This window comes from Hydractinia symbiolongicarpus, chromosome 4 (assembly GCF_029227915.1).
Source record: "Hydractinia symbiolongicarpus strain clone_291-10 chromosome 4, HSymV2.1, whole genome shotgun sequence".
Classification (NCBI taxonomy): domain Eukaryota; kingdom Metazoa; phylum Cnidaria; class Hydrozoa; order Anthoathecata; family Hydractiniidae; genus Hydractinia; species Hydractinia symbiolongicarpus.
The window spans coordinates 5,054,234-5,080,233 of record NC_079878.1 but is presented as its reverse complement, the minus strand read 5'-3'; the positions used below and the strand labels follow the sequence as shown (position 1 = coordinate 5,080,233).

Here is a 26,000-nt window from a genome sequence, read left to right as displayed (position 1 = left end):
ATATTGTCCACAATTAATTGTTGCTACAAATTGTATATTCTTGTACAAGATATTGTACAGATGTAACCAGGATGTACAATAGATTGTGACTTCAAAGGTGAGAAGGTGATAATTTAAATAAAATTATTTTGATTTGGAGAGCCTTGTTTTTACGTACCTTTTGTATTGTTCTAGGAGGTAATCTTATGGAGGTAATAACATAGGTGTTATTTGAACTCGTAATGGTCAACGACGAAAATAAGCCTTCTAAAAAAATGTTGATGTCATAGAAGACTAAAAGCAAATTTTTTATCCCGACTGATTAAGTTCTTTCAAGTTATAGCTCATATCTGACATGTTTAATCAACATAGCTTAAGCAATCCAAACGCTACTTAAGATGGTTATATTCACCAGCCCTCTTCCCACATGATATTTGATACCAGGGTTAAAACAGTTTCACTTTAGATATTACTCATAACACCACACCAGACATGCAGTTTTGGTGATTTTAAACTAAACTCGTGGTATGTTCTTAATCACCTCATTGTGAAAAATGCCACAGAACATGTATGTTGATTTATTTGATCTAACTATTGCAAAAAAATCTTGATTGCTTGGGCAACTCAGTTACTGCAATTAACTGTTATTTTCTTGACGAATTTTGTGGGTAATAATAACTTAATCAAAGCTTCCCGACTTATAATCAGCAGACAAAAAAGTATAGAAAACGAGACTTGTTAATAATTACATTTGCTTATTTAACACTTGAAAAGAAAAAATTTATTTCTGGTTCTTACTTGTCCTTGACGTTCTGTTGTGGCTTTGGCGAGCAAAACTTAGGCTTGCCCATAACGTTTTTCTTTTATCAAAAGGGTAATGATCGCAGCCTAGTGTAGTGAGGTCGGAGACTGGTTTGGAGAGTTGCTTGAGAGTTGTAGCCAGAAGACAAGGAGGTATTTATTTTTACAGCCTTGTAATATTGTTTTTTTAATTTGAAGGATAACGCGTCACATTATGTGTTTATAAGTTTTGATGTTATTTTATTTGGGAGATATTTCTAACACGAGTGTGCTTAGTATTAATAACATACTTAAATTTCAATGTGAAGTATTGTTAAATTGTATTCCACTAACAGGTACAAGGTGATAAACTGAACCCAGTAGAGGTAATGCAAGGTTATGTTTTGATTTATCGTGCTGGGCATCATAGTAATGCTAAAATGAAGATATGTGTTTATTTTGTGATTTAAATCAATTTGGTCAAACCTGTTTTATTTTTGTTTAAATCGCTATAATTATCTTCTAGATCATTTACTTTCAAGAAACATTTAAATTGGAGGCATTGCAGACAACGATATGTCCAGTGTTACCACACTCGGTATTCTTTCTTCCTGGTTGACAATGAAGAATGTGAAATTATTGTTTTTAGGGATTATGCTTATTACTTGTAAATGTCAAAGACCCTTCGATAAACTAAAATCCTCTGAAACACAACTTTTGGGGAAAAGAGCAAACTTCAAGTATAATAAGACCGAAAAATGCATTCTGAGAGCATTCGAGCAGCAACTTCTATCGATAGATTGTGAACCAGTGCTGATTACAAATAAATTCTGTTTTGGATCATGTAATTCCATATATATACCGCAAATGAAACAAAATTTCAAAAATTGTAAAGCCTGTGTGCCGATCAAATCGAAACAAAAAACAATAAAGCTTCGTTGCAAAATAAATGGAAAGATGTCTGATGTTTTACGAAATGTTTCCATCATACGCCGCTGTGCGTGCCAAGAGATTGAATGTACGAGATGGTAAACATAATTTTGTTATATGATTCTTGAAATAAAGGTTTTCCAGCCATTATCGAACATATGATGCTCATTATAGTATTCAACTCATGCACACATAGCTATACAGATTAACTACAACTGGTGCATTATGATATTTCGGATAAAGTGAGAGGTTAGCTCTTAGTAGTGAAATATTAACACCAATACACACTATTCGAATTAGCTGTTTGATATACCGCTGTTCTTTTCAACTTTTTTAAACAAAACAAATGCAATTAATGAAATCCATACCTAAAACTTGATAAGATGTAAAATCTTGAGATTCATGCAGCAAACAAACAACCTGTTAAAACAGGTTTTTTAATTTTTTGCTAATCGGCCTCTGCTTGAAGCGAGGCTTATCAGTACAAGTTAAAATTACAAAGATTTGTGCTGTAACATTAATACCACCAAAACAGCATTTTTACATGTTGTTTTAAGTTAAAAATTTATACACACACCAATTTAATGAGGCTGAATAAGCTAAAAAGATGTTAAAGTTAAAACGTCAAAGTTCTAAAATTATAAAAAACATGTCATTCCAGAAACCTGTATTAGCCGTACAAATCTCCCAATGAGTATATCTGGTTTGATAATTGTTTTGATTTTTCAATATCTGCGGGTGGAAAACCAGGTATTTATAGAATAAAAGCAATTACCTTTTTTAAAATTATAAGTTAATATAAAAATGTAACAGAAACTGTCATTTTTGTACAATGACTTATGCAGGAGCAAAGTGACAAAAGTTTTTAACAGTTTCTGACGAATACATTTTACATCTTTTTGAATAAAATCATCAAGGAACCACTCAATAATTTATAGCTAACTTTGATTAACTCACTCAGCTTCAACTTTCCATTTATTTTATCAGCTGCTCCATAATGAAGATGTTGCAAATGTGTTTTTCTTTCTTTTTAGTATACTATACTGTACATTTAACCTTGGAGGAAAGAATACGGATGTATTTCTTCCTTCAAGATGTAACGAACCTTTTCAGTGTAAATTTTTTTACATTGGCAGTATGCTTACTTAATTTTAAATTTTATTTTTGATATTATCGACTCTCTTTTGTATATTTATAACATATAATTGCTGAAATACATCAGCGGGTAAGTAGTTGTTACTAATTCTTGTTTGAATATTTTTACTGGTTAGTAACCTCAGTGAAAAACTGTTATTAGTCACTTTTATTAGTCTGGTTTCGAAGCAAATTCTACTCACCTGACCACATATTGCATGTTGACGGAAAATGTGAATTATCATTAGCACAAAAGAATCTCCAACGTAATTTACAATGTCTTTTACATGTGTAAGATATGGCCGCACAAAGTCCGGGGTAGTGAAAAAAGAAAACAAAATGTTTATCAGAAACTATTTTAATTTAACCCTATTCGAACCGGGGTTTTTTGAACATACTATGACCGGGGGGGGGGGGCGGATTCCGCCCCCCCCTCAATAACTTTTCATAGGGTTGTTCAAATTGAATCAAACTTGGCACACATATAGTACGTCATAAAAGGAACAAAATGGCACCAAAAAAAATTGCTTGCGTCAGCACATTTTCTGTGACGTCATCAAAAGCTTAAAAATTGTTAAAAATGCCACTATCTGCTTAAAATATAATTACTTTTGTTCTAGAGCGAATTTTTACATTCTGTTTGAAGTTTCTGAAAGCTAAATAAAAGTTATTTAACATATCTTCCGGTTTTTACATGGATCGGATAAAAAATTGCCAAAAATTGCCCGAAAATCCGTTTTTTTCCGATTTTCGGGTAAAATCCGACAAAATCGGGAAATCGGATTAGTCACGTGTTCAAATTATTCAAAATGATTCTTCTTAATGAAACAAAGTTGTGTTGCAAGTTTCAAGTTCTAAGGATAATCCTAACAGGAGTTATTATATTTTCTCCATTATAAGGATTTCATAGAGATTTTTAGGGGTAGTTTCGAGTAATGGCCAATATCAAAGCCTCTGAAAGGTACGGGACCTAAAAAATTTGCATGCAGGTGTCTAATAGATAAATGTTGAAACTCAGTAAGTATCATAGCCATATAACAAAGCAATCAGGAGTTAATAAAAAAAAAACCGTCAGGGGGGGCGGAATCCGCCCCCTCCCGGACCGAATAGGGTTAAGAAATAATTTCGGTTGTTATTTAAACAAATCAAGACTCTTGTATATGTAAACAAAGGATTCTTTCTAACTTCTATCTGTCTGTGACCTACAAATGTGATTTTATGAAGGCACTTCAGATAAATTTTGATGAGTCTCGACTTAAGCACAAATGTAAGTTATGATTACCCTACAGAATCACTATTGTTTAATTTTACATGTAACAGCTATCATGATAAGAAAAAAGTCCTCAACAAAGACTAAGAATGTGTTTGATACTAAAAATATTTGTTAATAATAAAAATATCATAGTGGTTTCTTTTGGTAAGATGTCAGGGGCGTGGACGGCAAGCTTATCCATTTTTTGGAGATTTTAAAGGGATCGTCAGCATCTAACAAGGCTTTAAATTGCCCTTTTTTCAAAAAAAAATTCCAGTTTTTGTAAAATAAAACATGTCTATAAAAGTGTTTCGAAACCAGTGCCTAACAACTCTGTAGACAAATATGCTGTCGCTGTTAAGAAGAATGGGAAAGTGATTGTCATATTGCCATCGAAAAGAACATTTTGGCTCGTTTGTAAAGAGAACCATTCAAGAGCAGCTTTTTCGAAATATTTGTCTACACTACATACCATTATTCATTTTTTTTGCACATTGATTTTCTACTTAGACACTAAAAGGTTCGAGTTATCCGAAAAAAAGGTTCGAGTTATAATTAACTCAAGAGGGACCAAAAATGGTTAAAGAAAACCAATGTTCGCGTTATCCAGGGTTTAAGTTAACGAGTAGTTTTATAAGGAAGTATTAAGAAACGTCCAAGGGACCGTAAAAAACAGTTCAAACTGATAAAAGTTTGAGTTAACCGGTGTTCAAGTTACGGGGAGTCAACTGTACCAGTTTCGTTTAGATCTTTGTGAATGATGAATTATTTTTACACATTTGCTTAACGGGTGGCTAAATTGAAAAACAAGGGAGTCTTTTTTTCTTCACCGTGATGGCAACACACCTGTACGCAAAAAATAACTTAGCAAGAAAAAGTTATGATCGAAATAGCAGAAAATGTGACGAACAATTTTATTATTTTATACTAATGAAGTTACTGAACAAAGTTGCGAGTAAAAATAAGGTAAAGATTCGTAACTAAAAACGATCGGTTGTTTCTGTCCAATCCTTTTTCTTTCTTTTTAATTATCGTGAACGGGTTATAACTCTTTTTTGGTAAACATCAAAACATTCGACAAATTTCCTCGATTAGTATGAAGATCGTAGAGTATATCCGCATCGGAAAAGACTCTACGTATCTCGCGATCTCGGAAGAAGAGCTCCATAATGTAGTATGCCCTGATCTTCAAGAGATGTAGGAGAGATAAAGTAAAAACTGACTGATTTAAGTCATACAGGTGGTCTATTTAAACCAGAATGCAAGTGCTATTCGTAGAAGAAAAAAAAAGGCACAAAGATTTTGTGGAAAGGCATGTTAAAGAAGTAGAAGGCTATGACTTAACACGCTTTGAAAGGACACCTAGACACTGGACAGACACAGGTCTACGTGTCCATGACCAGGGAATGATTACGTATTAGCAATCCAAACTACGGATATCGGCTATTTACAGTAAACGTTGTGTTTTACACGAGGAGATTCACACAGAAACCTTAGAGTTGTAGGGAGTCTATATATTCTGTGAGGTGATAAATGTAAAATCAGAAATGTACCAAATGTAAATACTTCTCACCTTTGTGTAATTTTAGGATAACGCAACATATACAAGCCGGGACAGAGGAGAGAGCATTGCCCATATGCGATATCCCAGGTTTTCTTTATAACCTCGTTATAACAAGGAATTATCACGCATTAAATGATGATCCGGAGATAGCCTCACAAAAATGTCTAAGTCGTAGCATTGTACAATTTATGAAGCATATCCAGTCATAGTTTACGGGCGGAATAGACTGAGGGAAAAGAGTCAAGTGGGATTTCGACCACAACATTACATTTAAGTAAGAATTTGATATATCTCAGCGAAGAATAACAAATCGCAAGGCTGCACTACACCAACATGCAGCCCATATGAGTAAGTAAAAATCAGTTAAAAGGGCATAGAAATACTTAAGAAATTTTGACAATACGTGTCGAAAAAGTATTTCATTATTAGATTTAAAAATAAAAACATATAAACAATTTAACCATGAAATAAAAATATCAGAAAAACTACCAAACTATCAGCACTAAAGCCTACACTTAATTGTCAATGTCATATGCATCTGAAGCTTAATAGTCAACACACGACTTCTATATTCGTCCTTTGCATTAAAATTTGATTTAATTGCTTTGATATTCAATGCCTCCAATGTCATGATGTGCCATAGGTCATGACGATACAGCAATAAATTGCACGTCTTGCACAGTGAGGGTGCAATTAAATTATTTTAAATAATTACCGATGGGAGACCCATTGCGTCTGTGCTTTTTAATACGGCTGAGTAAATGACGGCTTGTTTTTCTGACATGATACAAATCACGAATACGTATTTTATATACAACCCCACTTTTTAAAGATTTCTCCACACTTGTTTTAATGATGGTAATGCTTTTTTGGTTTTCTTGAGCGTAGCAATAACTTTACAAGGTGCATTTACTCTTCTGAGCGAACGTTCCAATTTCTTAATTACTCCTTCTCTATATTTTACAAATCATCATTTTATTCTCATTTTCTTCTTCTTCTTCTTATGTTATTCAATGTTTGTTGAATGATTGGTTCAAGCAATGAGGAAAGGTATTTTACAGTAGTCTTATAGCTTTTTTTCGAGGCTACTACTACGGCAATTGGGCACGTGAGAAAATGAGTAAAATATTCTGTACACATTACTAAATACAACTGAACTTTTATACTTTGTTAGTGCTAGCGCGTAGAGATTCATATTACTTGACATCTTTAAATTTAGCATCATATTTACTCAACCAGACGCGAGCAACATGGGGTTGGTGGTCCTCCCATGGCTATGCAATCTTTCTGACGATAATAACTATCTCTAGTCAACAGCATAACATCGCAAATACTTATAATTGCCAATTCAATAAATGTTTCCCTACTGAATGGTGCATTCTAAAATCTTGCGGGAAAAAAAATTCAGCGCAGTCTTTAATTGCTTTAACTAGGTACATTTTCGTACAAGGAACTGAAGCCTTGCAAAATCGTGAAAAGGTGATTGATAAGCAACAAGCTTTAAAGGATGCGATACAACTATTCACAGTAAACAACTTACCAAGAAAATTCACAGAAAGTTTTAAAGATAAGGAGCTGGATAAGGCTATAGACAGGAGTTACAATGACTTCGTGAAAAAAGGGCAACAAAAGAATTGAGTGAAGACAGACAAAGCCTTGTCTGAACATGTATTCACAATGTATGCGAATGTGGATAATTCGTAAACCCAGACTCTAGTAAGGTACCGGCAAATATATATGAGATCTCCATACAAAGATTTTATTATCAAAGACTCTATCACAGACTTGTTCCTGTCTACTGTGCATTGTGTAAATTTCTCGCACCGGTAATGTTGGTGGGACACGCCTTTAAGCACGCGCATATTTCTAAAGTAAATGACAACAAGGAAGAAAATGAAGAAGAAGGTTAATGAAGTAACTCTAAATGAGGTTGCGTAACTTTGGAATACTTGCAAAACAAAAGAATTGGATCAATGGACTGGTTCTGCCATGAGTTAGAAGTGGATTTTGTGAAGGGTTTACCTCTATAAAAAAGATGAGCGACAGTACACAAAAAGTTGAAGAACAGCGTGTAATTACAAAGCCAGTGAAAGGTAAGGAAATCCGTAAGCCCAGGAGTAAGCAGCACTGACGAAGAAGATCCACCCGAGAGCAAAACCTGTCGGAAGCTGTTTTCAGTGCGGACCTTAAAGTTCATTCATTTTTAAGATTATGCAAACCTTATAATAATAAGCTTAAAGGGATATGAGAAGGAAGTCGTAGGCAGTCTGTGAGATTCTGTGGGGTGATAACGTACACTATACGTAAGTAGACAGGGTGCCATCAAGTGCCATCTTTTTGACAACCACGCCGCAAAAAACAAGGATGGTGCAAGCTTTATGCCACCCAAGTAGGTCACGTGGATGTAGCGGTATAGAGTTTCATGAGGTCACACAAACCAATATAAGAAAAAAAAATGTAACATATGCACTTGTGGGAATTCTTTTCTTATTATAATTTTGTATTTACATATCCTTTTTATGGAAAATGCGTGCTTCAAGTCGGCTCCCTTACTATTTTTTCAACTAGTGTATGTTTGTATATACGAACAAAGAAGATAGTTAAGTCTACTTTTACTAAAAGTTAAGAATAATCTTTGGAATTTTAGCTTTTAAAGAAACAATTTGCAAGGTGTTTATGACTGTTATTTTGGTTGCACTGGACATTTAACTACAAATACTGATGTTCCAGTCAAAATTAGTGTCATGAAAAATATAGTTGACTGTGATAAAATTTAGTGTTAATACATTAAATACTTTAAACATATAATATATACACAACTTGGTTTTTGTAACACATAAATTTAAAAGCAATTTTGCCTATCTATGCTTCTACATTTTTTTAAAAAATTTAGTGCTTTATGGAGCAATAACAATGTCATTTTTTATATCCGATTAAAAATAACTTATTTTCATTCAATAATTTATTTTTTCACTGCCATTATTCAATTCATCATCAGTCACACCGCATGTGTGTCATTAGGATCTATATTGTTATTTTCATGAATTTCAACAAAATCATCAACATGTTCTTCCTTTTTTCTTCTTGTTATTTTATAAACAAATGTTGCAATTGCAATAAAAAACAAGACTCCCAACACACCACTTGAGATGTACCAGCTTGTGTTTACGTTATTTCCATTTGTTTCCTTGTACGTAATTTCATCCCCTTTCTCTATGCCTCCTGGGCACAAATGTTCCGCGGAACAATACCACTTTTTTAAATTTACCTTATCCTTGTCTTTCTCGCAAATGACACAACCACTTCGTTTGCAATCCTCCCTCGTCCTATAATATATATAAAAATAAAGAAGAGGTTGAAACCTAAAACAATGGCAGAGATTGCACAATTTATAAACAAAACAAATAACAAATTCACCACTTAAAGAATGAAGAAATATAAATATTCAGAATTCTCAACAAAAAGCTGGTATAATCACTTGTTAATGAATCTAAGAAATATAAATCAACCTGCTGTAATTACACTTTGGATCAATGCATCTCTCTAAGTTGTCTGAATTTTGTTGCCACTGATTGAGGTCAGAAAAGTCAACAAACGGTCGAAAATTTGGAGACTGGCAGAGCATCATGTCATTGCTAAAAAAAACAAAAATATTTTGTATATGTCATTGAAACAATACTGCAGTATTCTGTGCATTGTCACAAGAACACTATATTTGTGTCGGCTTCAAGTCTTTCTTTAGATCCTATAAACCGCATTTTTATTTTTGGAAATCCTGTTGATTGCATGTAAATAGCTTAAATGCCACAATGAAACCTCAGAGAGCAAGTGTTATTCTCCTTATTCAAGCGCAATTATGGTTTGACTTTAAAAAGTCGAACGAAATTTGTGAATTTTATGTTTTGTTTCCTTTTGTTTTAATCACTTACCTTGAATTTCTTTTTAAACTTATTCAAAGCAAGCAAAAAATGAAAAGGTTATTGCCAAATACGAGGAAACGGTACTGCACGCAACACGAATAAAATCGTGAACGAATCGAATCATTGCTCTTTCGTATCAATCAAGAGCTACTAGAACAAGATTTGACGTACCTTTTTTCAAGTTTACTTGTACACGGATAAAAATAGTAGCAAGGACATTCACAATCCTTTTCTACTCTGTTCCAGTAATTTTCACGACATATTTTAGTACTTTTCTAAAAAAGATTGTACATTGTTATTCAATAGAATAACAATGCGGTACAGAAAGTGCCACTTGATACTTCAGTTTTGTTTTTACTTGAAAACATAAAAATAGATGCTAAGAAACAATATAAGTGCGTGTATATAGAGTATCCAAAAAACAAAATCAATAACAATAATAGTAAAATAACAAATAAATAAATAGAAAGATAAATAGATAAACCAAATTGCAATTTTCTGTGTTATGGTGTCTAGACCTACCCTTTTAGCTAGTCCATTTTTGCAATGGCAAGTCTCTTTACTACTGCAAGCATCTTCCAGCTTGACTAGAAAGAGATTAGTAGAATTGATTGAAGTTATCTCGTACGTTAGACAAGAAGCTTCGTTAGATTTTATTGTTCCCTCCATACCAACAAACTAAAACAAAAAATATTATTGTGATACCATAAAGTTACCAGTAATATTAACACAGCCTCGGTTTTGTGACAAACCTGCAACTGGCTTCCTACAAATTCTACTTATAGATTTTCTAAGAAGTTTATTTTGAAATCCTATACTAAAACTTCCTCTCACCTGATAAAACATTTGTGTGTGGGCTTCAGGTATTTCATCGGTAGGTTTCAATTTATGATATCCGAGACAATATTGCTTTGTCAATTTTTTTTCTTTGATCAAGTCTGTTGCTAAGTTAGGTTCCTAAAATTTTTAATGGTAAATACGGTTTTGAATGTGATGCCTAGATGATAAAACAGTAAAATAATTAAGAAACTTTCAGCACTGAAATTTTAGCTTTAAAAATTAAGAAACTTATATCATTACTCTGTTATAACAAACTTTATAAGAAGACTTCTGCTGTTTTGTTAACGCGATATTTGTCTTTCGAACGATCAAATCTCAATTTGAATTAATTTAAAATCGAATCGAAGGCCAAAATTAGAAACCCAATAAAAAATGTTTGTACTGAAAACCAAAAAGAAATAAGAAACATCGAGCACTAGGGGTTTTCACTGATCTGTTATAAAAAAAAGTTTATAGCACCTCTGAAAAGGCTTTTTCCAGAAAAAAGGGATGTTCCAAATATTTTCATGGAATATAAAATATGTCATTCGAAAGAGAATTTTTTTTTCTATATGTCATGAATTTTTTGCAAAAAACCTAAAAAAAAATTTGTTTCCTTTACAGTAACCTTAATTGGGTATTTGTGGTTTGGGGATCGGTAGCTCCATCAGTGGAGCGTTAAACTCATGCCCAATTGGTTGTGAGTTCGATCTCTACACTAGGCTATCTTCTAACTGTGTAAAAATTGCAAAGGCTTCTGTAGCTCAAATGGGAGGTTTAATCATTTGAGAACCGCCTTTTTAAGTTTCTTTCTTAAAACAATTGACAATCCTTTGAATATAGTGAGGCTAATCATATAAATTTCTCACAAGTTTATACAAATTTTCAGAAAATATTATCCAGAAAAATATCAACAGCATTCTACATACCGGGTATAGCAAGTATCCTTAACTTTTCTTTGAAACTTTTGTATATGCTTAATATTTTGTGGCTAGCTAAATCTTTTATAATTCATGTTTGGAAGTCTAGCAGCTCAAACAAATCAATTAGGAGACATAACTCTTAAAAAACAGTAGCTAAGAACTACTATAGCGATATATAATCATATTAGGAGTTAGCAATACAGTACACATCCGCCAATTCAAATGCCGTTAATTCGAACATCCGCTATTTCGAACAGAATTTTTGGTCCCTTGCTTTATGAAACTCTTCCATTTACTGCTAGTTAATTCGATCAATCTTTTATTCGAACATATATTTCGACCCCTTGTGTGTTTGAATTAGCGGATATGTACTATAAAACTTGTAATACTTAGCCATCATTAAGATAAAGTGGTTATGGGTTTGAAAACAAAAACCTTGTATTTGGTAGGTATTCTGTCGCTGTTATCAAAACTAACTTCTTAAAATATTTTTTATAATGGTTTATTTTGATGCAATGGGTGCAAAAAAATGCTTGAACAACAATACACACTTCTACAAACACCCTTTAATTAGTTCTCCAACTACTTCGCCAAGAAACATCAAATTGTACTTTTTGCTCGCCACTTCATGATTAAATATCAAACAAAATAGGGTGATTTTCATCAGCCAAATATATTTTTAATGTTGTCATTTTTTTTGCCTATAAAGTCATTTCTTTCTAGAGAAGACCCAATATGCAACGGCTTTCCGAGCATAATTTGAAACTATCAGAGGTACAGTACATAAAAATTGCAGGAAAAGTTTGTTGATGACTTCCTGACGTAACTAGAGATGATCAGAGGGACCAATTGTACCCACAGCTGTTACCTTTTGTGTTATATGAGATTCTTCTAAAGCCGATTTTTCTTTTCCTTTTTTTAAGAACTCTGGATGGTAAACTAGAAAACCGCCTTTATCCATTATCATACATGATCTCCTAGAAATAATAGTTTTATAATAATACTGTACAATTTCACTGACATTAAGTCACGTGGATTTCAAAAACTAGTGCAATTATCAATAAAAATTTGTGTGTTTATAATATTGCGGGTATTAATTAAACTTCGCAACTAACTTTTGAATAAATCTAGTTCTACTGATGAAAATCCTTATCAGCATTTTTAGTCTGACGTCATCAATTTTACTGTAGATTATTATGAGTCCATATGATGGTTTGTTACAGCCGTTTACGAGCGGAGTGAAAGGAAACAAATATAAAAATTATTCATACCCTGAAAGGTAATTACAGCCATTCTCTTCATTAACTTTGTTTTGCAACCATGACAGCCTTAAATCGATACCCATTACTCCGGCTATCTCCTTTCGTTCGGAAGAATTCCTAAGATAAATAGACCTTTATCAACACAGCTAAGAAATTATAACACAACATTAATATTTTCAACTACATATTAAGATTTCTTTAGGACGACAGATGGATCGTATTTCCCTTTTTGAACTCTATTTATCTTCGGTGTTGTTTTTAAGGAAAGAGTGGTAGTTTTTCCACATGACTGGGATGTGGAGAAGGAATAATGTTATGACTATAAGCAGCAACTAATCAGGATCGCAAAAGTCATTTTACAACAAGAAAACAATGCCGAAATCTTTATCTACATTTTTAAGATTGTACCACAAGCAGTTAATATCATAAACAGTGTAGCTAGTGCATTTTTAACGTTGTTTACGTAACCCACACCCCTGCAAATGTAAAACTCAGCTACAAAACACTGACTAAGTAATGCTGTTTTCTCATTTCGTGTAAGAGCTACAAGGCGTTTATTAACTGTTTTTCAACATTTTAAGGGCTAAATGTTAGTTCAAAAGTTTAACGTTAATCTCCGAGTTTTACTGTTATTTTCATAATATTTCTTCTATGTCATACATGTATATTCGTTTAGCCAGGGTAGCTATAATTTCCTTTGATGTGAAGTCTTCGTATGGTGCTGTTATTACCAACTCTTCATCTGAATCAGCTGCAAGGATATACCTAAAGATAATTTCACCAGATGAATGTGAAATGGAAAATAAATTTAACTTGTTGTAAACAAAACGTAACTATAACATACCATGGTCGGATTCTCGGATCATAATTCGGGCGACTAAAATGACCAGGAAAACTTCGGAACATTCCATTTCGTAAACCAATGTATCTGCAAAATAATTTTTTTTTAAGCAATGTTAAGGGAAGCGTATCTTTATTATTGAAAGTTACGACTTATGATGATTTGTAATTTATGATTTTTGATTTGTAATTTACGATTTACGATTATTTATGATTTACGATTATTTACGGCTTATGATATCAATTATGGTTTATCATTCATCATTTATCATTAATATTTTGCCTGACTCCTGCAACTTTATTTCAAACCCTTGAATAATTTCATTCATTCTTGTTAACAGGTGGAAAAAATACACGCAACACTCAGGCGGAGATACCGATGCAGGAAGTATGTAAGAAGGGCGAAAATCTGAGGGTCGGTGGACCCGCAAGGTGACGACTAGTTTATTATAAAATATCCTAAATTCTCAAAAAAGCGCATTTTTTCCATTTTTGCCACAATAACAAGAAGAGTTATTAACATTTAAAAGAAAAGCTCATTCACTCTAAACTGCCTCAGATGAGAAAAACGATCCATAATAATTTTAGCATTGATGGAAACAAAAGCTCACGCACCTCCAGTAAATATCATTTGTAACTAGGTAAGATATGTTCTTCCAAAACATATCCAGATGATTGGTGGCTGCAACGTAGTTTCGGAGAGATGCTGCAGTTTTCCTCTGTAACAAAAGTAAACGATTAGTTGATTGTAAAATCAATAGTAAATGGAGTTAATAAGCCGAAAGTATAGTATTCATACAGAGAAGACCACTTGATTTTTTACCTGAATAAAATATGTTAGGTTATAAGAAAAACTGCCACCATCAAAATAATGCATCAGTTCCGCTATAATTTGCTGCGTTTCAATTTTATGATATGTGTCTGGAAAGATGAATGTGTCTGACGAAAGATGTATTGATGACGATTCTATAATGTTAGATAAAAAAAGTTGTGAATAATGCTTTCTAGGGATGATACATTAAAATGATATTATGTTTAAAAAAGTAAGGAAACTAGCTTTCTGTCAGAAGTACGTAAATCTACTTTCAACTTATAGGTTTTTAACTATCATAAACTGTTGAGTACAAAATTTAAATGGTATATAAATATTCTCACAAATTATGCCAACAATATACTAGCTAGAAAAAGGACGATACTGAACTTTGAAATGGCTACTTTTAAATGTTGCTGGTTATCAAGTACGCTTTTACCATGGCTACCCACTATTGTTTACTAATTCCTTAGTATAGTATGTAAGAATATTAAATAGCTAAATTGCGGATGTTATGCATTAGCTTGCCTTTTAATTGTAAGGAATCAATATTAAAAAAGGATATTTTCTCTTGTGTTTTTTAAGTACGAAAGAATTATACTCATAGTAGCAATGCCATTCGAGTGTTTGCACACGTCTTCTATGTTTAGACTAAACCGGTGATATAAAGACTTCTGATTGGTGGCTGGTGGTATTGTGCTCAGTTCTGCATGACTTTTGTAATCTCTGGATACAACAACAGCCAATGAGAACAGCGAATTTCTTATCTATAAAATAAAACGTTACGTTATTTGTAGTTTTTCATTACCACTTTACCATTTATCTCACCTTACCTAGTTTACTCTATTACTATTATTTTCTCTTTGTTTTGCTTTCATTTCTTTTTTTATTCTAAGAAGCGGAAGAGTTGAAGGGATGGCATGAAAAATTAAACGTAGGGAAAACATCGGCAATGGCTGACATTTGAATCAAATTATGACATATGCGAGAACAAGTAATGTTCTGACCTTTTTCCATGTATACGTATATTGTTTTTCAATTTGCTTTGCACCACCATCAACATCTCCACGAGGTATCGACACATTCACCATGACAGTGTCTTTACCATTATCGCCTCTATCAAGTACAAATAACGTAGTCCATATGAATATCGTAAAAAGCTGTGTTTAAAATAGTGTCATTCTCTTTTTTCCTTGACAGTTTGTAAATATAAAAAAGGAAATATTTTGTCAATCGCCCTTATTAACGAGAAGTGGGAACAACAATGAGTTATTGTTTTGTAAAGCAGAGAGTTTCAGATTTCTTACTAAATAGATTTAAATTTTAGAACTGATTTCATGAAAACAAAAGCTTTGCTTCCTCTTTTCTTATTTCATAGCTAATCCAAAAGATGACTTTAAAGGAAATTAACACAAAAGCTTTCTTGGGATCAATTGGGATCAATTTATCTTACCTAACCATTGAACTGAACATTGATTGAAAGTTTTTTGATGTTTCAAGACGCTGAATGTGTATAAGATATGCTGTCTCATTATGTAGGATTGGTTCCTCGTACTTTGGATGAATATATGTCGTTCCTTTGAAATTTAAGAAGCAATTTTATTTTATCGGTGTTTTAAAATAATTTATTGTCTATACGCGGTATTGCTTTCACATTTTTAAATTTTTGCAGAACAAAAACAAACTTTTATTTTATTTTAACTTTTTACGAGATAGCTACATCCTATAATAATGGCAACATGAGGGAATAAAAATTGATATGTCAAAGAACAGGAAAAAGTTGATACTTCATTAAAAGCAAAATATCCTTATATCGGTTTTATCTGAGCATTCACTGCTTGAACTATCATGCTTACTGCTTGTGTGTTTTTTTTGTTTTGCTATCATTATGATGCCAAAAATATACCTTCTAACAAGGGAGTTAAAATTGTCTTCAGCCTACCTTGGTCGTCTATTAAGAATGCGTAAGTGTTGACTGATTCTTTGAAGTTATTAAGTCGCACATTTAGTAGTTCTGAGCTTCCAAACGAAACACATACAACACCAATCAGATTTTTCTTATTAAGTGTCGAGTACATTGGCAAACATGCATCGACAAGTTTTCCTATAAAAGACAATTGCTTTATGGTAATGATAACATTTTCCTGAAAATGTGACCTTGATTATTTGGTGTAATAAAGAATTTATGACAATTAGTACAATAGAGTTGAAAAAAAGTATTCCGCAAACATATTTGTTTATAAGGTCTCTACCAGAATAAATCGACAAAATTATTCTTGTTAACAAAAACTTATTTTTCTGACTAATAAAATTTTTTATTATTCGATTGAGCTTCGTGGCTCATTTTCTAAGTAAAGCTCGCTCCCACTCAATCGAATAATAAAAACTTATTTTAATAAGAAAAAGAAGTTTTTGTAAACGAGAATCATTTTGCCTATATATTTTGGTAAAACACCTTTTTGAGATTTACCGATTAACGAATTGACTATATGAAACAATATCGACTACTATTTGGACTACTTGAAACGAAAGGGTAAGTGAAAGTACCTGCTCCAAAATAATCGAAGTAAGGTAAAGTAAATTTCATCTCATTGAAATCTTTTCCAACATCAACCAACGAGCTATACAAACTTCCAACATGAGATCGTAGATCATCTCGCTCGATCTTTGTGTTAAAATTTACATGTTTTCCGGGATACTAAAGGTAAAAAATAAAGAAAAGAGGTAAATTCTGAAAAGGATTTAGTTCTATTTATCGACAGAGAAGCCAAAAGAAGAAAACTGTCACGGTTATCATTTTAATAAAACTTTACAATAACAAAGTAACATATTTTAATTTTTCATAAAATAGTATTTGTAAGTCTTCGCTTTCAAATACTATTTTATGAAAAATTAGATACAATTTTAAGCATTTTAGTCTGTCTTTCCTTTTCCATAAGACCACCATTTATTCCAAAGCGTGCTCAGGTAACAGTTAATCACGCTCAAAAGTATGCCTTTAATCACGTGTATTATAGATTGTTCATCCGTTAAGATTTACCTTTTGCTACCCTTCTATTACATCTAACTAAATTTTAATTGTGTTTATTACATTAGCAAACTATATGAAAGAACAAACAAGAAAAACATTATTACCTTAGCAAAGGAACCATTGCAGTTTTTATACAGTAAATTTTGACAGTCTTGCTCAGCGAATTTCGTGAGTTTAACTTGACGATCAGAAATTATTTCTGATTCTAAAACAACAAATTTTTGATCTGAGATCTGATACAGTTTTTGAACTACGAAATGTCGGTAATGCAGTAATACCTTTCTTTAATGGGAATATTCGTAAAACAAAACATCCTCAGATAGTAAAAATTCCCTATTCAAGTAAAAATAAGCACACCTGTGATCGAATAGATGTGTATTAGAACTTCGTTGTTGTAGCGTTGGTTTTCTTTAATAATAGTACGCCGGATGACGTCATGACCGTTTTTCGGGTCGGTGGTTGCGGTTACAAACAAAATTACTTTTTCTATAAAGTAAATCAGATTAGTATATTTAAAAAATTTTTTTTAAGAATTTATAGAATAGATTTAAAATCTTGATTTTGATTTAGATTAATTAATAAAAGAGACGGGTTAACGGACAAAAAACGACCCGCTTTTTTTTAAAAAAGGAAACAAATCAATAAATATTCTACAATTTGAATGGTTGTGTCGTTCGTTACACTTTTTATATTCTGTCAAAAATCAACCTTATCTTACTTCTTCTTGGTTCTGAAAATCTTGAAAATGAGTCTTTGAACATCGCCACGTATTCATTATCACCCTCAAACTTGTTTTCAGTTTGCAAGAATGTTTTCAGTCGATACAGGATTGCTGGTGTGGCAGGTACAAGTTTTGTTGAACATACAATGTCTGGTATTATGGAAGCTCTTGAATTTTTGAATGGTAACAGTACGACCTGTTGAAAGTAAAAAGTTACAAAAAGTAATACAAAAAAAACAGGTTTTATTTTTTGCAAATGCACATAACAATTAGAAAAAAAAAATTAAAAAATATTTTTTTACGTTATCTTTAGCATTAATTGTTTGCAGCAACATAATTGTAACATCTTTCAATAATTGCGCTACTCTTTCGCCATTTTTACTAAAATCAACAGCAATCACGACTTCTTTACCCTCGTTTGGAGTGACTGTACCAGCGTACCAAGGCCTAAAAATTAACCAAAACGAAAATCAGTGGAAAGTAAATCACTGTCATATTCCTGCGAGCTGCTTTAGAATATTTCACAAGTTCAAAATAATGTAAAATTTTGCGGGAAATTGTATGATGCATTAAAATTAAAATAAAAGAAAGAAATTTCATGCGAGAACAATAAAACGTTTTTTTGGTTGTAAACGAATCAGTTTTGTTTCTTCCCTGTATTAATGTTGCTTCTAAATGTCAGGTCACTGAAAAAACCACATTGCCACTTATTGTGGGTGTCTGGGATTGTAGATTTGCATTGATATATGGATACGTGTTTTACAAATTTCTCTACCTTACTCGTGGGTCGTACTTTGAGCATCGACACAATGTTGGTTTATTTTTTGGAGAGGGATACTGTACGTAATGTCCATTCTTTTCATCCCCATAATAAACCTTTTTAATTACCCCTTCTTCATAAGCATCTTTAAAATCTGAAATCATTGTGTCAGAAAGTAAATATTCTTCCTTTTCACATGACGGTGTTTTCGACGGAATCATATCGCAAAACGATTGATACTGATTCTAAAATTAAAAAAAAAAATCTAATTGTGATGGTTTAAAGCCACATCGCAATGTGTACATCTAATGAATATTGTCTGACCATGCAAAATTAAAATTATATCACTAACATAAATTATAATTTAATGAACTAAAGAAGACAAATTTTTAAGCATTTGAATTTTTGCATAGTTCCAATGTACTCGCCTTCTGCAGCCTATCGATCAACAGTTTTAGATATAGCATATACCCATATTTTTTGCTCAGTGTCTAGCCTGAACGAAGCATCATTACTAAATAAACACTTACCGTGTTACTTTTACAACACGTGTTTGGCTTTCGTAATTGTAAATTCTGTTTATCATATCTTTCAACGATCTTTCTTTTTAAAACAGAAAGTTTTTCTGATGCTTTTCGAATTTTCGTTTCTAGATTGTCCGATAACTATAATAAAATGTATCACCGATACTTATGTTGCAATAAGGAAGTAGGAACAGTTAGTTTCACTAAAAGTTTTATAATCATATGAAAAGTCAGACTCATTTCTTATCAGAAAGAAGTTATACGTTGGTCCTAAAAATTGCATTAAATCTAAAATCACACTGAAAACAAAGTTCCTCGCGGCGCGATACGTCGTCACATGATTTCTGCAGGGTTTTTTTTGTTCATGGTCATTTGTAAAATAATTACTTTTTATTTTTATACCATAGCAAAAAGTTCGTGATTTCAAAATTGAAACATACTTATATCGGTTTAGATTTAATTAATTAGAAAAGAAGTTAAAGGTGAAACATAATTTCTAGTTGTCATGAAACAATACAGGTATACTTACTACATTTAAATAATTGTCTGCACTAACATCTTCCTCAAATTTTTCTAGATGATTAAAACGTGCCTAAAAATACAGAAGTTCAGAAACAATACCTATGTTCCGATTATTGCCGAAAATGGTGAAACACTCTATAAAACGCAAGTAGTTGCGAATAGTCAAATTTCGTTTGATTAAGTAACACGTAATTAGATGCGTAATATACGTAAGCATCTCATAAGACTATTGAGGTTCGGGACACAGAAAAAAATTCAAAAAACAATTTTTTTGCGATCTCACAAAAACTTGTTTTGTGCCCCATGGCCTTGTAGCTAATGCAACAAGGATAAATGAGATGTTTTCAACCACGAAATACCATGAGAGTATCTGTCATACTTCTTCTGGAAGAAAAAAAGGTTGAGGTTGGGAATTTAGTTTTTCGCTTATCAAGTTCATTCTCTAAAACCAGTGAATATCTTTTATTTTCTGTTGTGAAGATAAACTTTGCCAGTACAACAAGTCCAATTTCACGATGCCGTTTACCAGTTGTTTTTGCTTTTATTTTATTCCCTGGATCTTGATTGATGAAATGATAGCATAAACTTGAAATCTCAATTGGTATGTGTCCCACTAGGGTATCGTTTTTGTAAAAACCAAACGCATGTTTGTCATATTCGTTTGCTGCTTTTCTTTCATCCACAGCAACGTCAAGAATTTCTCCTATTATAGCATCCCATACTTCCTTGTAAACATGGTGACCACGAATGATACATGAAACTTCAGTCTTATAACAAACGACAAACTGTTTACATGGCATAACTCGGGGCATGATTCACTTTTATTTCTCTGCAATTTTCTGTGTTAAAGACAATTAATTCTGATATATATCACACCTAAATCTCGGTATCTTTGTTACGTGTCAGTCGTAAAGAGTGAGCCAATGACATAAATTCTTAGGATTTACGTACAGAGCACTTTGGTTACACTCATCAGTGCAATAAATGCACACATAAAATTTGGTACTTATTACAAAATACCACCGGGTTTGTTTACAAAGGAGAACAGCCTCGACGTTGTTTGATATTGTTCTTACAGGTAGCTTAGCTACCCTATAGCTAGATTTAGGATTATCCTACCCTTTATTACTTAATACTAAGTAAAATAGGTCAAGTTTGAATATTAAACTTTTTGGCCCTAGCTAGCTAGACTAAGTATGAAAGGACAAGGCTAAGCTTTTTGGCTGGCTTAAAAGTCAAGACTTAAAAGGAAAATTACATCACAGTTTTTAAAATTATATTACACATATTTGAGAACACCTGCAGGAAAATTAATTGTTCATCAAGTTATCCCATATGGGTAATATGGAAGATTTTTTCACAACAAACATCAGAAACCTTTTCATGTGGATTACTTTCACATTAACAAAAATTAAAAATTTTTAAGATAAACTTTTGCGATTTTGTCATTTATTAGTTTTCAAATTTCTCGCTGGAAATTTTTAAGGTTTAAAACCCATGTCCCACAGTAACTTTTTCATCCTTATCCTAATGTCATATACATAAGCTATACAACAACTTTTGCAGGAAAATAAAAACACATCGGAAAAAAAGGTTGTTATTAAAATATTATAAATTAATTTCAAACCGATTAGTCCCTGCAGCCATTTTGGTGTAAGCGGTATAAAAAGCTATACTAAGTAAAATACCTATTACTTCAGTAAAAATTGAAATAATGACTTGAAACTTGGTATTATATGTTTTTAGACCAGTTTGATGAAATGAACTCAAAAAATTTTTTTTTACTACTATCATAGTTTCTGAGTTCCTGAATTTAGCCATTTTTGGAGACGCCAATAAACTGTTTTTGACAGCATATCAATTTTGACAAGCCATGTGTACAGAAAACATTCAAAGTGATTCTCAGGATTAAAAATAATTCAAACAGATAAAATGTGTCCCAGGTTTAGGGTTAAATAGCTTATCCAGTTCAGAGAAAGTGGGAATGTGCTTCTAAAGCACAGTGCCAAATACATAATCTAAATTTTATACCGTATAAATACAAAGTGGTTAGAAAGTTATTTTTGTTATCCACCTGGATCTGCAGCACGTTTACTTGCACTAATCGCTCAGCCTAGCGCCACTCACAATTAATTTTTGAATATCCACAGAAACTTATTAGGCAAAATGAAAAATGCTCAACTGTATTTGCTTTGCAGAAGTACCAATAGGCTTCATCGTAAGTCCTGTGAATGTTGGTTTATGAAAAATATACTGTATCTTTAATGCAATAAGCGCTCCACTTGATTTGTAACACATTACACTAAGTGTCCTCCGTGTGACACAGTTTACCCTTTACTGAGTCTTAACCTGGACAGAGACTTTAGGTCTTCCAGCTCCAAGCGAATATTACTTCTGGCTATCACTACTCTCCCAAATTTTGTTATTTCATAAAAGAAACCGTTAGGTTAAAATTTATTTATGAAAAATAGGTTCCTGTTCGATAAAAGAAACCTGAACATTTGCAGAAATTTATTTATGAAATACAGGTTTCTGTTTGTCAACATATTTAACCAATATGCCATGCCTTACATATCTAACTAGCTATATACTCAAGTCTTGAATGTTCACTGTTATGGGAGCTCCAAATAACTACCTAGCTATTTTTATTTAAAATGACAGAATGCCTTGAAAAATCTTTTGTGCAGCTAGCTACATTAAAGTAATATATTTAGCTCTTGTACTTTAGCACTTAATTATTTAATAACAAATGTGACCTGGAGTGCTGGCATGGTACTGGCTAGGTAACTTAAAATCACAAAATAAATAATATCCAGATGTGACCATCCCTTATCATCAGAGATCGGAAAGGCGTTTCTGTTCTTTACTGCTCAATGTGGGGTAGCTCAAATTCTTGTAAATCCAATGATCAGCATTTTTTTTATTTTGGGGGTTTATAATAGAAACTTGGCAGAAGAATATCTATAAATCCACCTCTTGTCTTTTATACAGATTATTTCGCGAGGACCGGCAGAAATGTGGTAGTTTTAATATAAATATTGTTTATGATTTAGACTTTGACTCGCTATGCTAAAAAACCTGCATTATTATTCAAAAAGTACGTGAAAGTAGGAAAGCTAAAATAAATTAAACAAATGTGGTAAAAAAACAACAACGACATTGTTATTTCCTGCAAGTAATGATCGAATCTGTTGTGTCAAAATACAAGCAATGAGTAAGCTACTTTCATATGTTTTAAGGTATTTCCCATCGCTGAAAACACAATAATAAACAATTACGCGCTAATTGCGATATTCTCGGAAGTTTTTTATAAAAAAACAAATTTTTGTCGCTCTTTAAGTTTCATACCACGAGTTTATCTTCATAAAGGTAATATGAAGCATAGTAAGATAGTATATAGCATATTATATATAACAATAAAGATTAGCAGCGAAATTCCCTCAATAAAACAACAGGCATAGTAACGTAATCTGAGGCGATAGTTAGGAACTTAAAAATAGAAACATGCTGTAAACAAACAAGGAGAAAAACTCCAAACTCCTACACAATTTCATGTTTAGCATACTTTAGGTTACTTTAGGAAGTTACATGTTGATATAGAAGGTTAAAGTCCTCGTGGTTCGGTCGCCTGTATCTACCATTTTGGTTTTTCTTGAGGTGAATTGTTGTTGTATGTAACGCGCATTGTTTAATCAAGAAAGTTGGGAATATTCCCCAATAAAAAAACAGCTGAGTCATTTTTTGCTTTGATCTTATATAATCGCAAAAATTTTTTAAAACCATTACCGTGATAATTTCATACGCATTAAGCCGTATTATGCTAATTAGCGCGGTGTATTTTTTTAAAAGGAGAGGCGAACTGCGCACAGCATGGCTGCCGAACAAAAGTTCATGATGCCAGTGTTGATTTTGAAGACCAGACCGACAGGCTTGGTCTCCATAATAAATTAATCTGCATGTACCAGCCATGATAACAAAAAAAGTCCTAAAACAAAGGCTAAGAATGTTTCGATATTGAAAATATTTGTAAAGTTCGTATTCGTAGAGATATAATTTGATGTTTTCCGCACATAAGAAACGTTGCAGAACGACAACGCAATAGACCCAAAATATAGTAAAAATACCAGTTTTGTTTACATCTTGCTGTGCCGAATTATTGATATTCAGTATTTTCACACATTTGTTAAACAGGTGGTTAAATTTAAAAACAATGGAATATATTTCTCTCTTTATTGTGATAGCCACGGATCAATACACACAAAATAATTAAGCAAGAAAGTTGTAGATAAAAATAGCAAAAATGTTGAACAACATGTGGCGGGAATATTTTTATTATTTAAAACTGACCCTACTGAACAAACTTTTGAGTAGAGAAAATAAAGAAATTAAAGACTCGTAAATAAAGATGAGGCCTCTATATTGCGCGTTCGATTTGTTGTTGAATGTTTTCGGTCTGTATATTTATTAAGATTTTTTCTACAAGCAAAGCACATTGGAACTCCAAACATATTTAGATTAATAAAATTTATGTGAATTATTTCAATATACATGATATTATTATATACCCGTAAGCAAAAACAGCAATTGAATAAATAATCGTATTCCACCCGTATTATTCAATGCTTGTGACGTAACAATAGTTTTGACAAAACATTCGTAAACGCATGTTTTGATTTTATCCTTTCCGCCTCATTAATTTTTATCGTAATTAACCGTGATTGGTTGTTTCTTAGTGGTCCGTTTTCTGATTGGTCGATTTCCAAACACGTGAAATGGCGGGAACTTTTTTGTCGAGAAAATTCTTTTTACAACGAAAACAAAACAAACACAAAACAAAATAAGTAATATTAATTATAACAATCTCTTTTGGGTATATAATAAAACATATATACAATAGGTAAACATAGGTTATTGGATTTATTAACCCTCGGTGATATTATATTCAACTCCGCTGCGCGTCGTTGAATATAAATCACCTCGGGTTAATAAATCTCAATAACCTATGTTTACCTATTGTATATCTACTTATTATACAGCAAAATTATGGACAGCAAATCAATAATTTGTGATACATACCTGCGTTTTTTCTGCTCCTATATGTTTCGCAAAATTCGATATTTCCAAAGCTAATGATGGTGCGACTTCTGTAAAAAGTATTGTGGTGTTAAAAAAAACTATCAAAAATAAGTACTTCCATATCCGACCAACCATCTCGTGATCAGCACACACTTATTTTATGTCTACCACACAAAACAAAATCACACACTTAATCATAAATATCTTTAATGGTTATTTTATGAGATAGCTGTTCTAGCATAATTATTGTTTCCATTCATTAAGCTTTTGAAAAGCATCTAATGTTGTGATAGAAACAATACATAACCAATTAATAGCAGCATTAGATGTAATTGTGTTGGGGAAAATACGTAAAGCTTTGTTTATTTCTTTGAAAAGATTTATTTTAAGAAACAATAATATTCGCCCCGGGTCTAGTATTATTAACTTTACTTTTGCCAGGGGTTTGATATATTTCTTGACTTCTGCAAGCGCCGCGCAGGACGGAATACCTAAGTTTGTCTGGTGGAAGATCTAGAGTACGGAGCCTAGATCCACAAAATTGGTGGTACCCCGGATACTGAATAAAAATTGTCAGTTTTTAAAAAATTAATGTGAGTTTCCTTCTTTTTTTTAACCAATCTGAAAACAGGTTGTGAGAAATCAGATTTTGGCCTCGTACGAAAGGAGGGTCTCAGATAGCCAGAGTGTGATGTCAAAGCACAACCATAATAATAAAGCCTGTTTACCATTGGGAATGGACTTGTCATCTTTTATCATCGCCACAAAAAGTACTCGTCGCTTCAGTGAAAACAAAAAAGCAATAACATTGTTAGGCTCGTCACCGGCGATGATCAGCAACGAGACGGCAATGAATATCAAAAATTTTAAATATTTCTCATCGCTTAAATTCTCTTTAAGATTTGTAAAATATTTGTATCATTGCTTTGTATTCAGTCGCACTAATGTGACAAACAAATAATTATGTTGTAGTGTATATTAAGAATCCCCCTAAAGTTTATAAAAACAATTTAAAGAATTGTTTTAAAAGATATTTTTTGTAACATTTGACGATACCATGACAAAAATATCTGTCATGGCATCGCTTTGACATATTTTCTTAAAAATAAAATTTAGAAAAATGAAATAAAAATAAAAAATCAGGAAAATTGT

At 32.4% G+C, this 26,000-nt stretch overlaps 2 protein-coding genes across 2 annotated transcripts; one reads left to right on the top strand and one right to left on the bottom strand.

Moving 5' to 3' along the window:
• Window positions 1–264: 264 nt before the first annotated feature.
• LOC130642428 (DAN domain family member 5-like) lies at window positions 265–1,883 on the top strand. Its single transcript, XM_057449518.1, has one exon. It carries the CDS (start codon window positions 1,336–1,338, stop codon window positions 1,789–1,791), a length of 456 nt encoding a protein of 151 aa, XP_057305501.1. The 5' UTR covers window positions 265–1,335; the 3' UTR covers window positions 1,792–1,883.
• A 6,523-nt stretch (window positions 1,884–8,406) lies between these two features.
• LOC130640879 (VWFA and cache domain-containing protein 1-like) lies at window positions 8,407–25,071 on the bottom strand. The gene is made up of 24 exons (XM_057447463.1): window positions 24,849–25,071; window positions 19,780–19,842; window positions 19,257–19,391; window positions 18,742–18,971; window positions 18,269–18,413; window positions 17,964–18,162; window positions 17,603–17,731; window positions 17,350–17,450; window positions 16,762–16,912; window positions 16,157–16,318; window positions 15,668–15,791; window positions 15,222–15,330; window positions 14,816–14,981; window positions 14,227–14,369; window positions 14,019–14,122; window positions 13,408–13,491; window positions 13,224–13,328; window positions 12,573–12,680; window positions 12,170–12,278; window positions 10,394–10,516; window positions 10,082–10,237; window positions 9,731–9,834; window positions 9,149–9,274; window positions 8,407–8,965 (listed from the first exon to the last, which is right to left on the bottom strand). Exons 1-24 carry the CDS (start codon window positions 24,981–24,983, stop codon window positions 8,638–8,640), a joined length of 3,339 nt encoding a protein of 1,112 aa, XP_057303446.1. The 5' UTR covers window positions 24,984–25,071; the 3' UTR covers window positions 8,407–8,637.
• Window positions 25,072–26,000: the final 929 nt, after the last annotated feature.